Source organism: Myotis davidii, unplaced genomic scaffold, assembly GCF_000327345.1.
Source record: "Myotis davidii unplaced genomic scaffold, ASM32734v1 scaffold450, whole genome shotgun sequence".
Lineage (NCBI taxonomy): Eukaryota > Metazoa > Chordata > Mammalia > Chiroptera > Vespertilionidae > Myotis > Myotis davidii.
The window spans coordinates 434,007-449,154 of NW_006282385.1; the positions used below are offsets into that span (position 1 = coordinate 434,007).

At 39.4% G+C, this 15,148-nt stretch overlaps 1 protein-coding gene across 1 annotated transcript in view; it reads right to left on the bottom strand.

The window, feature by feature from the left end:
* The window catches only part of CCDC80 (coiled-coil domain containing 80), a 31,448-nt gene that overhangs the window by 5,954 nt on the left and 10,346 nt on the right, over positions 1-15,148 (bottom strand). Inside the window, exons 5-6 of the mRNA XM_015559090.1 lie at positions 4,582-4,718; positions 2,428-2,576 (exon numbers count right to left, since the gene is read on the bottom strand). Of these exons, the coding sequence (XP_015414576.1) occupies positions 2,428-2,576; positions 4,582-4,718 (286 nt within the window). The remainder of the gene's footprint in view (positions 1-2,427; positions 2,577-4,581; positions 4,719-15,148) is intronic.

Consider the following 15,148-nt stretch of genomic DNA (forward strand, 5'->3'; position numbering starts at 1 on the left):
CAGCCTCTCCTTTTTTTCTTTTTTATTCTAGGATTTACTTGCCTTCTATAATTGAAACTTTGTAGCCTTGAGAGGAGCTCAGAGCTGGCCAGAGCAGCCAAGGGAAGCATCCTGCTCGCTCCAGCTCTGTGGCCATGGCCAGCTGAAAACAGGTATCTGGGGTTTATTTACCTTCTATAATTGCAACATTGTTGCTTAAAGTGCAGCTTAGAGCTGGGCCGACACAGGCGGGGAACCTTGGCGTCCTCCATTGCCGGGGCAACCAAGCCTCATGTTCGCTTCAGCTGCGTGGCTGCCGGCCGCCATCTTGGTTGGCAGTTAATTTGCATATCACCCTGATTAGCCAATGGGAAGCGTAGCAGAGGTATGGTTAATTACCATGTTTGTCTATTATTAGATAGGATTATAAGACTTAAAAGTCTAATTTAAATGTTTAAGAGAGAACTAAGATTAAAAGCAAACTTTTAAAGAATCTTTTCTACAAGGAAAGAAGGAAGGAAGGAAAGAAGGAGAAATTGAAAGAAAAAGAAAATATACTTTTAAAAAACTCCTTGAGAACAACCATAAGCTCTTATTCTTCTTCTTCTAAGTCAATGCCATCTACAGGGATGAGCTGGGATCAGAAGTTGATGTTTCAGTGGCCCCAGCACTGAACGAGAAGCTATTTGCCTGTGGAGTCCTAGAGCCCTTTCTCAGCCGAGAGAGTGGCATGAAGGCTGAATTGAGTGTCTAGTCCTGTGGAGGCATGCACTTGCCATCTCCATTCCAGGTCCTTGCACTGCACTGAAAATCTGGGTGAAGGAAGAACCTCAGATTCCTTTTAGCTTTGAAATCCTGTGGTTTTAGGATGATCTCCTTTCACTTCAAACTCTGGGTCTCTGGACTAAAAATCATTCATTTCATATTTTCAAAAGGAGTATCAGATAAGAATGTGGATTTTGGTAGCCAGGTTATCCTGGGGCCACGGAGTCCTAGAGCTGACACCAGCTGAGTGATGAGAGAAAGTTACTTACTCTCCATGATGTTTAATCTGCAACATGACAATAGTTATAGTATTTAGATCACTGGATCATTGTGAAGACTAAACCCACAAAAGAAGGTGAAGTACTTGACACAGAGGTGAGCATACAGGAAGTGATCACAGCAAGCTTGGGATAGATGTAGGACTATTTACTATCTTTATTCTCATTTGTCCCTGAGAGATTTTTAATTAAGAAAAATAGGGGCAAAATAGCTAGTAAACTGCAGATCCAAAACTTAGGTGAATGTTAAGTCCTATGCTCTTTACACATCATGAGGTTATCTCAGCCGTGGGCAAACTACGGCCCGCGGGCAGGATCTGGCCCGTTTGAAATGAATAAAACTATTGAAAAAAAAATACCGTACCCTTTTATGTAATGATGTTTACTTTGGATTTATATTATTCACACAAACACTCCATCCATGCTTTTGTTCTGGCCCTCCGGTCCAGTTTAAGAACCCATTGTGGCCCTTGAGTCAAAAAGTTTGCCCACCCCTGGGTTATCTCCTAAGAGGCCCACGCTTCCTGAATCTAGAGGAAGTCAGATTATCATTTACACATCATACAATTCTTGATTCTCTGACTTGCTTATGGAGAATGTGCTTTATAGATACAAGTTCGGAAGTTCTGCCTGGAGTGATACACAGTTAACACCAAGTCTCCAAGCAAAGGCTTGCTCCATTTCAGGAGCCCCTCAGCCACACGATTCAGTTTGGGTGAGCCTACTTGTTGTAGGTGGAATTAGTGCAGCTTTGTACCCAAAGGCCCTGTAGAATTTTTATGCAACATGCAGGAAGGACGGGTAGGGAAGGAATGACATGAAGAGATTTTTTTTTTACATTCTTTTCTGTGTGTACAGAAAAGAGCTTCCCTACAACAGTTTGCAATAAACCACCCTCCCCAGGGAACCAGGGAGCTGAGCCAAGAAGATTGCTCCTTTTGAGGTCCTGGTAGGGCTTTTGTTTTCTCTGCAGAGTTGGAAGGAAGCAGAAAATCAAGCACAGTGTTCCAAATCCTGTTTGAAACTAGAAAGGGCCTAATAAATAAATAAATACGTAAAATACAATTGTTGTATACAAAGCCCTCCAAATTCACTGACTGAATAAAGTAACCCTCACAGGGCAGAATTCTGTATTTTGTGCCCAAAAAAGGAGCAGAAAAGATTCATCCAAAGCCATTAAATCAACATTCAAGCTTGCAGCTGACCCCAGCCAGCCTTGTGAGCAGAGCTACTTCCGATAAGGCAAAGACTAAGCCCAGTAGCCAGAGGGCTGGGGAGCAGACAGACCTTTCACCAGGGAAGGTGACTCTCTGCACATGTCTGCTCTGTGCTTCCTGGGCGTTTTCATTAGCTCACCCAGAACACATTCCTGCCCATCTCCTGGAAGACTCCAAAGGTGATGTACCTGGATAGGAAGTTCTCCAGTGACTGCTTCTTGTCTTCCTTGCAAACAATGCCCTCCTTCTTCTGTTTTTCCATGTCTTTGATTCGGGACTGGAAAGTATCGATCAGGTCAAACACAGACTTCATTGCTATAGGCACCTCATAATATTGCTGTTTAAGAAAATAGAAAGTATATAATGTATAAGCATGTTTCTTCCCTCTGCTCAGAGAATAGGGAGCCCAGGAGAACTCAATGGAACTCTGAAAAAATCAGAGCCTGGAGGGGTCAGTGCTTTAGAAACTCTCTCCTGTAATAGTACCTCTGCTGATGTTATGAACTTCAGAATCCATGAGACAACCGCCGCTTACCTTTTATGAGGATTGCTTCTCAACTGCACTCCTTTTATTGGAAAGGGTCCATGCCTCCTTCACCACACATATCCTAAGTTCACTTCCCTACTTCTGGGACTAAACTGGTTCCTGTTCACTACACAACTGGCGAGGAAGTGAGAAATGCTATATCTAACACAGGAATGGAATAACATGTTAGAATATTCTACCTGAGCAATAAGAGTAATTGTCTACCAGTAGTGGAACTGTTATTTGGCCATTAGGAATCTGCATAAACTCTTTATGATTCCCAGAGATTATTTTATTGAGTGACCATCCTTTAAAATTAGGTCATTTTCTTATGTATTCTCAGAAAAAAAATGGGATAGAATTCAAGGATAATAAAATTAAATTTGCTGCATCATTCTTGTCTGGACTTACAACAGCAACCTAAGATGGATTTGGAGGCTGGCTGAGCATAAGCAGCATACATTAAGGACATGGCCTGGAGTTACATAGGCCCCCAGTGGAAAATTAAGTCAACCAGAGGATGTGAAAGCTGGCAGAAAACTTAGGGATTATCTAAGATTAGAGGTCAGCTGCACAAGTACAAGAAGAATTAATGAAGGGACCTCTTTCTAGATCCAGAAAAATACTGCAGGTTGAATCAGCTGTACGGATAGCCCAGGCAGACTTTTTCCTGATGATTTTCGCATAAGCATGATGTACTCTCAGTACACTTGAATGGCTAGAACAGTGGACTCTGGAGCAAGTCTTTATGGATATGAAGTCCAATGCTAACTGGGTGACTTGTGCAAGATACTTAACCAACCTAGACCTCTGTTTATTCCTCTGTGAAATAAAAGTAATTCTTGTTATTTATCTTAGATATGTAAGATAAAGGTTATCAATAGTTAAGGTGAGAGCCTGGCATAAAGAAAGCACTCAACAAAGTTAGCTATTTTTGTTATTTTTTAAAATGATTCTTCATAGTTCAGAACCTTTGTCTTCAAGCATATGTACAAAGTAGGTATAAAATCTGACTGTCTTGTCCATATTCAATCAGGAGTTAAATTAGTAAGTCCTTCCTAAGTAGACCTATGTCAAATCTGGTTGTCTTGAAGGCAGAGGCCAAATACTCTTTATCTTTATCCCCAGGGCCTGGTACACCATTGCTATTCAACAAGTTTCTAATGAATGCAAGACATTGATGTTATAGAAGAATTTAGTCTGAGTGAAATATGTGGGGCATAGGGGGTCATCCAACTCAGTCTTTCTCAGAGACCACATTTCTGGACACAAATTCTATAGACCAACATGGAATATTTGGACCATTTCAAAATTTTCCCATTTATAAAATAACTAGAGGCCCAGTGCACAAATTCATGCACCAGTGGGGTCCCTCAGCCTGGCCTGTGGGATCGGGCCAAAACTGGCTCTTTGACATCCCCTGAGGAGTCCCAGCTTGTGACAGAGTGCAGGCCAGGCCAAGGGACCCCACCAGTGCATTATTGGGGCTGGGGAGGGACTGCAGGAGGGCTCCCGGGTGTGTCCTGCCCATCTCGCTTAGTCCTGATCGACCCAACTCCAGCAGCAAGCTTACCTACTGATTGGAGCATCTTCCCCCAGTGCACATCATAGCAAGTGGTTGAGCAGCCTTAGCATATCATTAGCATATTATGCTTTGATTGGTTGAATGGCCCACTGGTCAACCGGACACTTAGCATATTAGGTTTTTATTATATAGGATTTGTGTTCACTCATATCTATTAGACTCAGTGACAAAAAAATTCAGAGTTGCTGTTGTAAGGAATGGCTCCACATTATCCAAATCAGGAACCCATACCTTGACTCTGAGGTCCACATCTGTTAGCACCATGAAGAAGTCATCATAGGTCATTCCATACTCTCTCCTCAGCTCGCTGATGAGATGCTGGTCTACCAAGTCCTCATCATCCACCACTTGCATGGGTTTCTCATTATCTTAAAGCAAAGGAAATGTAAATAAATATGTTGTGACAAGATAGAAATCAATAGGAACAAATGGGTAGAAGCTCTGGGCCTCCATCCAGAGTTAATTAGAACAGCTTTCATTAGTTGCACATATTTGACTAACATTTGGTTTAAATAAAAGTTTACAAAGTGAATAAATAAATACAGAAATGAATGAATAAATAAACACATTTCGAAAATCACTCTTCTAAAGATGACCAAGCTCCATCTCTGCCCACCTTGGTTAAAGTAAGTCATTAGGAGCAAAATGAGAGACTGCTGAGCCATCCCTGCAAGAAGGCTGCCACCTCACCCAGAATGAGTCATTACCCTAACTCACCAGGGAAGTAAACCAGGTACTTTTAAGTTTTATTTAATTTTAAAATTTATTTTAGTTTTAGCTATTTATTTAAGTCTAAAATCTGGGTCTGTTTCTCCCTTTTATTATAGAATCACTTTGGGAATCAGTGAACCATGCTATTGCTATAGAGAAAAAGGAAAAGTCTATGTTCAAACCTAGCATCAAGTTCATTTTGGCTCCAGAAAAAAGTCAAGCTATTCATAATCCAAATTTTGCAAGTGAATATAATTTTAAGAAGAGTGTTACTGAACTTATGGGAGTTTTAACCATTATCTATTTTTTTCAAATATTAAGTCTTTAAAATAAATTATTATAATTCAGAATGGTTCCTGAAGGTGCCACTGGGTTAATAGGAAGTATGAACATGGCAACTCCTATGTCTGGAAAGCCTTTTGTAAATGATAGGACAGCTTTATTTATTTCTTCTCTCCCATACAAGTCACAGTGTTTCCTTCAACTCTACTAGAATTTTTATCTGCAAAATAATCCCCTGTACTTTTTTTAAATGTAAAAAATTAAACTTAACAAATATGTGATTAATAGATACATTGGTGAAGAGAATCTATCAGTTATTATTAACATTGCTACCCAATGAATTGTAGTGCAGTAGAAACAACCATAATTTTGCAGATACTGAAATTATATAGCTTGAGTACAATTGACCATCACTCTTGTATTTATTTTTTTAAAGGGACAATTATAATTTAACTATTACTTTTGTTTATTTGATTAGTTTCATTGAAAGTATATAAATAAGAAACTTGATTTCTCCCAAGTAGATCAAAATGAGAGAGGAAATAATCTTTTTTCCTTCCCAAATCAGAATAGTTCTTCATGGAGGTGGTTCAAAGGCATGGAACCTACATGAGGACCAAGCACTGTCTACAAAATGAAAAATAATAGCCCTCATAGATATAAACTATTTTAGATGCACATTTTGCTCTCATGCATAAAACATAAATCAATTTAAAAGAATTGCTAGATTTGTGTTATTGTTTTTTATTATTGGTATACCTCGTTGAGTAACAAAACCTAGTTGCAGAATAAAATGTATAGTATGACTTTATTCTTCATTGAAAGGAAACAAGATAAAAGATAATACATCCACATGTGAATATGCACAGGAAAAGGTCCAGCAGGACATACAACTGTTAACAATGGTTGTGAGGAGAAGCCGAATTTGTCATCCCAAAATATGCCCTTTTTTTGGGATATTGACTATTTTAAGTTGGTTATTTTTAAGAACTGAGACTCATGAAGTAGTTTTTACCTTCTCCCTGAAGAATTTAGACAGAAGACCTGCTCCAGGAAGGGAGATATCATACATAAATATAGTTTAATATAAACTAGGTGTGATGAAAATGAAGGAACCTAGTTAGGCCTGTTTGATCAAAGTCTTTTCTGGGCCCCCTTGTTAAAGTTGGCCCAAAGAAAGTTTGTTTGTAAAAAGTTTGTAAATTGCCTTCCTGCACTTTGAAGTCTCAAACCACACCTGCTCAATTTGTCCCTGGATCCTGTATTCATATGGAACCCTTGTATGTACATAAGTAATAAGTTTGGTCATTTCATCCTGTTAATCAGTCTCTAGTTACTTTGATTATCAGGACTTAAGAACTTAGAAGGATAGAAGAAAAAATATTTTTCTGCTCCTACAGTTGCCTCTGGAGAGTGGGGAGAGGAAGGGTAGAAACTTTCATTGTTTACTCTATGCATGTCTATATTATTTACATCTTAACATGGAACATATTTTACTTTGTGATTAGAAATAATGAATAACTAGAAAAATATCATTTAAAAACTGAATTTGAAAATTCCCTTAACAATTTCTTTTCTGATTCTAAGATTTTACAAACCAGATTTTATCTCGAACTTAGGAATTACTACTTTTAATTCCCAACACACATTCATTTTTGTTTTTGTTCATTAAACAAAATATTTGTCTCTAGTGTTCTGAACTGATTCTGTTTTGGGTGCTGGATTCAGAAATAAGTATTCTTGGACAGAGTTCAAGTTCCTAATCAGAATAAAAAGTAGACTATTAGCATTTACGTAACAGATAAAATCACAAAAACCATTGAGTGGCTGAGACAGAAGGAAGTTGGAGATTATAGCAGATTTTAAAAATGGTCCCAATTCTCCACCCGTCCCTGTACCTACTACACTCTGCCCAGTAACTGCAGCTCCCTGTTATGGTGAATGGGTTGAACTCTCCTGCCTTTTGATTTTGAACTCATCTGACTTGCTTTGTTAGCACAAGTAACACAAATAGAAGCTAGAAGTGAGTTTGCACATTTGGAATTACTCTTGCCTCGACCATTGCCATGATTACATATCCACACCAGACTTCTAGAGAATAAGTCAAATCAAGTTACTCTGGTCTCATCCCAGCCAGGGCTATCCCAGATCAGCTGGCATGACACCTAGCCTTTATGCAAACCCAGCCAAGATCAGCTGACCAACTTGTAGCTGACTGAAAATACATGAGCAAGCCTAGCCAAGCCAAGCCCAGGTCAGCTAAACCCTACAAACTTGTAACTAAATGAATATTTAATAGTGTATGCCAGTGAGGTGTGTGGGTCTTTATTACATAGCCTTATTGTGGCACTAGATAACTGATACGGACATTTCCAATCTAGACACAGTATTGAGGTTGAAACTAAGGAACAGTATGTAGTGCATGCTGTAGTGTGCAGTCCAGATCCTACTTTCAGACTAAGTCTGCTGTGAATGTTAATAGCTGAGTCCTTCTAAAAAGTGCTCCTCTTAAAAAATAGCTGCCTTGCTCTAAGTTACACCCATATTAGGGGACAGCCCATATTCAATGGTTGATGCAGTGTGTGTGTGGGGGCGGGGGGAGACTGTAGATATAAAAGCTGTTCTCTTTACCTTAAAGTGAACAACTCTGAGGGGCCAACCTCATTACAATTCAAATTCTCCCTTTGTCATCTAGTATCCCCCATCCCTCATTGGTATTGTTCCTGGGTATATTCCTCATTAACTTCCTGCATGCAAATTTCAAAGTCTCACAATCTGTTTCTCAGGGAACCAACCTGTCACAGATCCCAGGGAGGGAGCAACTTGCTCAAATTCACAAAACTAGTTAATAACAGAGTGAGAGTTAGGACTCAAATAAAATGACCTCATTCCTTTCCAGTGCTCTTTTTACTTTACCAAAATATGTCACACTCAGGATGGAAAGGACCCAGGACCTTTAAGGCAAGCTTTGTTCTACTAGGATGTGGCAAGAAACTAATTTCATGGTCTGGTTTCTCTTTTCAACGAAAATATTTTCTGAAGTGTTTTGACTGAACATGAGAAATAAACCATTCTGCACTTCCAGACTACAGAACTATCTACATCCCAAATGAATGTTAAGGCTGAGCAGGAGAACATGCCAACAAAAAGCAATAAAAGCACTGATTGACACTGGATCCAACTAGGGTGGTGGCAACTCTGTGGCAAGACAGAGTCCACTGCTGGCTGAATTCTGAGTAAGGTATGTGAGGCCAGCTCCTGTCTCCAGCTGCCTGCTCTCTGCTATGGTCTGAATTCCATCTAAATCAGGGCTGGGTGAACAAGAGGTTCTCTGGGAAAGCAACATCAATTTGGCAGCTTCTTGTTTTGCCAAAGCTCTGTAGTCCTTGTCAAGGGTTGCATGGCTTAGAAGCAAACATTTGGTCGGGAAGCATCCCATGAACTGTCCATCTGCTTCTGATCCAGTTGAAATGATTCACAGATTCAAGCCCATTTAGTGGAATTTGGCCATTCCACACAGCCTGCCCCAGACTTAAGAGCACTGAGGAAGGACAGGGGGAGGGTGAACTCTGCTGTGTCCTGGTAAGGACTGGCCCTACATGTGGGACATTTGTCTGGTTTTCCGTCTTTTAACAATTCCAACTCCAAAAAGTCAGGGTCAAATTCAGGTAATAGCAAAGTTCTTTATGGATTTGCTCTTCTATGTCTAACCATCGGTAGCAACGACATGCAGAAAAAATCAGCTTCAATTACAACTTGTTGAACACCAATTGTCCCAGCCATTATGTTTGAAGTTTTCAACTGTGACTGCTTCTTCTCTGAAATATCCATGGTTTCTCCTCCTCCTACCCTCCCACCCCTGAGTGCAGGCCATGCCATCAATGTCTCTGGACTACTTTAGTTTCTGCCATTGCTTTGGAAGTTCCCTATTTCCTCTAGCACTTTTCAAAGTATGACCTACTGTCTACCTTCATCACAATCACCTTGAGTTCATATTAAAATTACAATCCTTGGATCCAGACCACTGGGGTCAGAATCGCTAGTAGGGAGACCCAGGAAACTGCATTTTGACAAGTTTCCTGGGTGATTGTTACACACAGTAGCAGCAGAGATAAAATTCATATCCTTGGCATAGCATACAGGCCATTTAAATCCTAGACTCAGCCTGTCTGCATTAGCTATCTCTTAACTCTTCTTCCATGCATTATGCTCTAGCTCCCTATTTTCAGTGTCCAGAAACATGCCTTCCCTTTCTGGCATGCTAACCCTGCCCTTGTTCACATGGGAACTCCTGGTTAGCTGGGTAGCTTGTCTTTACTTCACCTGCGCATTCATCATATTTTTACATTCCTCTGTAATGATGCCTATCACCTTTCATTGTAACCAATTATTTACACATGTATCATCGTACTAGATAGGAGCACCTCAACAAGAGGAACTGAGTCTTGATCATAGCTCATCTTCTAAGTTTTGTAGCCTGGCACACACAGGCACTTGACACAGATTTGGTAATCATAAAAACGTCCCCTAAAAAAGATATCACATGAAAAAAGAGGGTAGTGAGGGATAGAGTAAAGAAATGAGCAATTCTGGTCTGTGTAAAAAACCCACCATCAAACCCTTACACTTTCCTTTATCTTTTGAGCCCCAAACACAGCCAATCCAGTGCAATTTAAGTATATATATATTCATTTTTTTTTAAATTTGGGTTTTCATGTATGAGGTCTTAAAATTGAATTAATCATATATACATTTAAATTTAAATTTTCTGTATATTATCATGTTTTGACACTTTAAAAAGCCTGGAGAGCAACTGTCCCTCTCTGGGCTAACCAATTCTTAGAGATAGCAAAAGGCCAACCACGGAGCCGGTCTTTGAAATGCAAACTAACCAATCCAGAGCCCTAACCCCTTTCTCTGGCCCATGGAACCCAGGAGACAATATTTATCTGCCTTAATCATTCCAGGACCAGGTACTAGGCAACTAGGGACCAACCCTACAGTCCAAAGCCCACTAAAATCATTCACACTAACCAATGTAAAACTATTTCACCCTTTCCTGCCTTGCTTTTTCCCCATGGAAACCTCAATAAAGACCGTGGCCTGGACTTTCTCCTCACTCTTGCTTCTGCTTCCCCACCAAAACCTAGTGTTTCTCCTGTGGCCCTGAGAGGCATGCTGCGGCTTCCTGTCTGGAACCTGTGAGTAGTAAAATCTATTTTTCTTTGACATTCCAGTCTCTTAAATGTCATTCAGACGCTGCACTATTCACCATCAGACCTTAATAATGTCCTGGGGCAACATATAACATAAATGAAACACACTTACACTGCATTTAAAATATGACTATTTTATTCAAGAAGTCAGTGGGAGCCAAAGGCCTCTCTGTTTTACTTTGCATAAGTCTGGAGAGCAACACTCCAGCAGATGCTAAACTGCTTTTATCTCAAGAGCATTGCCAGGATCGCCGAGCAGTCAGTGGTAGGTTATTTCAATTCGGATAACCTTGGCTTCCAGCTATGGGATTTACTTCCTTTTAAGTGGAAACAGATCCATTCAAATGACTTTGTAGTTGATCTGCTTGCTCCTATTTTACTCCGTGAGTGGTCGTTTGCCTGCTTACCATCAGTCATTGTAGGAGGAGTGACTGGGTTACACTGATGGATGGGACTAGCCTGGCCATTCCTGATCACAAAGCTGCTTCTCTCACTTGGTCCCTGGATAGAGTAACCTGTCCTATATATGATGAATGGGTCCTTCCAGGTACATTTCTATCCTGCACACTAACTCTACCAAACCTTAAAAGTTACTTATAATTTATTTGAAAAATATATTCCAACATCTTTAGTGATTTCACGTAGTTTACCAAATAAAGTTGGAATTCTTTGCCCTGATATTTGAAATCCTCTGAATGTGGCACCAACCTACATTTCCAGCCCTCTCTTCCCTTCTACACCCAATCTTCTGCTCTAGACCAAACCTAGCTGCAAAATCAGAATCACTTGAGCAACATTTTAAAAAAGAAATTCCTCCTGGACCCCATTTCCCAACTGAGTCAGTATCTTGGAGTGAGGAGGGGGCCTGAGTGTCTGAATTTTTATTCTAATTTATAAAGAGTACCAATCTAATAGAAAAATGGGTGAAGGACACTAAAAACAAAATATAAATGTTGCTTGATTATATGAAAAGGTGTTCAGTCATATTCAAAAACAGAGAAATGCCACCCAACACTATGCTACAACACCATTTTCCATATACCACATTGGCTAAAATCATTCATAAGTTTGATTATATACTCCATGGACAGTTTTGGAGAAACAGACAGTTATACATTGCTGATGGGACTGCGAAAAGATATACTTGTATAGAGAGAAATCTGTTCTTATCTACCAAAATGAAATACATTTTCCATTTGGTCCAACAATTCTACTTCTACAAATCTACTGTAAAGATATACACATATACATAGAATGACAAATGTATGAGGCTATTAACTGCGAAATTGTTTATAAAAAATACTGAAAAAATCCAAGTGTTTATCAACAAGGGGACTAAAATAAACTATAGTAGAATAAATCTCACAATGGCTTAATAAAGAATGTGAAAGATCTCTGTAAATTCAAAAGGAAAGATCTCCAGGAAATATATTTAACTGAAAAAAAGCAGAACAGCATATATAATATACTATATTTTGTATCAAAAGAAGGGGAATATAGGTATTTATATTTATTTGTATGTGCACAAAGACATTCTAAATGAACAAATAAGAAATCAAAAAAATATCTATGGGGGCAGGCGTACAGAGTAAAGGGGCCAGAAATCGGTGTAAGACTTATCTGTGTATATCTTTTTATGACCCCTGAGTTTGGAATAAAAAAATGTATCATTAAAACAATTTAATAAAAACCAAAAGAACCTTGATAGAGTTATCAGTTACCAAAAAAATTTACTTAGTTTCAAGGCACCTCTCTTAAATCCACCCACTTTTTAAAATTCTGATATTTATAATACCTTCTCTGATGGTGACACCACATTCTTCAAACACTTCAAGCATTTGACTTATGGGGTACTTTACACTTCTTGATAATCAGGGGTGATCTTGACACTGATACACTGGATGCTAGAAGCAGCTGAGGGCACCAGAATGGGATGACTAAACAAATTAGGAGACAGCCTCTCTAGCCTCTAGGGCACAGACCGATTGATAATCAAAGACTGAATAAACAGAGAAGGACAGGGCAGCCAGTGTCTGGAAATCTGCTCACTCACCCAGCCTTGCCTCCCAGCACAGAGTGACAGAGTCTAAAGAAGGCAGCTGCCAGACAGTGTCACCAGGGATGAAAGGAGGAGTTGGGGCAAAGGGTCAATTTTTTTCAGGTACTCCTGAGGGAAAGCAGCATTTCTGCATTTTTATGGATCCTGATGGTTGTGAAACTTGTCCTTAAAGAACAATCCTCTTCAACAGAATCAAAATTAGAGTATTTTATGCTGAAATGTATTCTTTTATACTCATAAAAGTTTGGGATTTTTTTTTTTAGAAAATCTCCTATGAATTCCATATTCCATCCTAGATGGACATTTTATTTTATTTTTTAAATATATTTTTATTGATTTCAGAGAGGAAGGGAGAGGGAGAGAGACATAGAAACATCAATGATGAGAGAGAATCATTGATGGCTGCTTCCCGCACACCCCTTACTGGAATTGAGCCCACAACCCAGGCATGTGCCCTTGACCAGAATCAAACCCAAGACCCTTCAGTCCCCAGGCCAATCCACTGAGCCAAACTAGCTAGGGCCTACATCGACATTTTAAATGCCACTAGCAATTAAGAATGCTTTTATGTGTTAATTCATTCTAAACCCTCCCATATAATACTCTGGGCTGGCAAAAACAGATGGGCTTATGCTGCACTGGAATTTGCTCAAGCCTGGATAACCTTTGTTAAGCTGATGCCTGAAATCTTCAGGTAAGTTTCCTGGTATTTGTAGGTCTATCATCTATAGTTCACATACATTTAAGAAGATGGGGCAGGTGGGAGGACAGCTCACACTGGAATTGTATGTGGGCCTCTGTTTTTTAGGTCCAGTAAAAAAGCCTGGAAGAGTCCAGAGTGCTTGATTTATTTTTAAGGAAAGTAAGGCCATCTGATAGATTTCCAGCTGAAAATTGGTCAAGGCTGGAGTTTGGTTCACTGAGACCATGAAGCATGCCAATTCCTACTTTCCCATGGCTGACTCCCAGTCTTGGCTGAAAGTACTATGGCCTTTCCTATAAGGGTAACCTGGGACATGACACAAAGACAGAAAGGCCTTCCAGGAATTAAGTGAGGAACAAGATAAAAGCACCCCAAACCACGCCCAAGCTGCCATTCAGTGACAGGCAAACACACAAATCACAATACCCGACTTCTAATAGGCAAAAAAGAAAACCTCAGTCCCTCTACAGTTCATATTCAATCCAGATGTCTAGAAAATAGCAGGATTAATGCTAACATTTTGCCAAGGCAGCACCAGATGCTTATAACAGAACCATATAGAGGATGAGGTAGGAGACATAATGATTTTCCCAAACATCCCTCAAATAAGGCATGAGAATTCTTTGTGTGAGAGCTCGTGGTTAACACATTTGACATTGGGAACACCTGGAGAAGAATTTTCATCACCAGCCAGAACCCATTCCTGCACTGGATTGAATACCTACTTCCTCTCTAGACATCTGGATTGTAATTGAGCTCGCTGGCTCATGCTACTATTTGAAAATCCAGGAAGCAAATCATTGAATCCTGTTAAGCACTGACCATGTGCCTTTGGGGTATTATCACCAGGAGTAGTAATACAGCCTAACCTTGCAGAGCAGTTGTGAGGGTTCACTGTCAACATTCTGTAATTAGAAAACGATTATAAGCATTTTTCAATTATAGGTGCTCTACTCCCTATGACAGCTCACTGATCTCCAGATGCCTGCCAGAACCAATGGTGGTGATGATGACCACAGTAATAGTGCTCATTATGTGACCACTATTTACACACATTACCTTATTAAAATCTTACCATGCCTGAAAATACAGATAACTATGTTCTAAGCTGAGAATTAGGAAGTAGCTTGGCCCAAGATGTTCACACAACAAAGAGGTAGTGACTGTGTTTCTGAAATGGTTTGTTTGACTCCACAACTTCTTTTGTGTCTTCTGTTTGTATGCCTGTTGTTGTTGTTCCCCCTGCCAAACACACACACACACACACAGCACATCCATAGATAAATCACTGATCCACAATGGTTTAGGGTGGGACATTGGGAAGGATGCTTTTAATTTTCCTTTGGATCTATGTCAAGAAGGGAAGGTGAGCTAATGAAAGAGAATGTATAACTGAAACTTCTACCTGAATACATTCTAGAGATCTACTGTACAACATGTGCCTAAGGTTAGCAATACTGTACTATGAACTTAAAAATCAGGTCCTGTTTTTACCACAATAAAATATGACTTAGAAAACTAGACCATATTAAAAACCAAATTGACATTATCATGTGTTCAATTGACTATGTGTTCAATTATACTAAGTATACAATTATACTAAGTAAGTATACTAAGAAGTATACAATTATACTAAGATCACATGACAGAAAAATCTGTGAGCTAATGTGTTATATGTATTGAAGTTAAATGTTAACTGATGGGGAAAGTCTGTTTTACATCCTTTCAGATGTTTTCAGGTGTAATGTATTTTATGAAAGACATACAGAATATACAAATGGTAGAATAGGAAGGATTTCCTTTATAGTTAAATGAAAATAAAAAAGT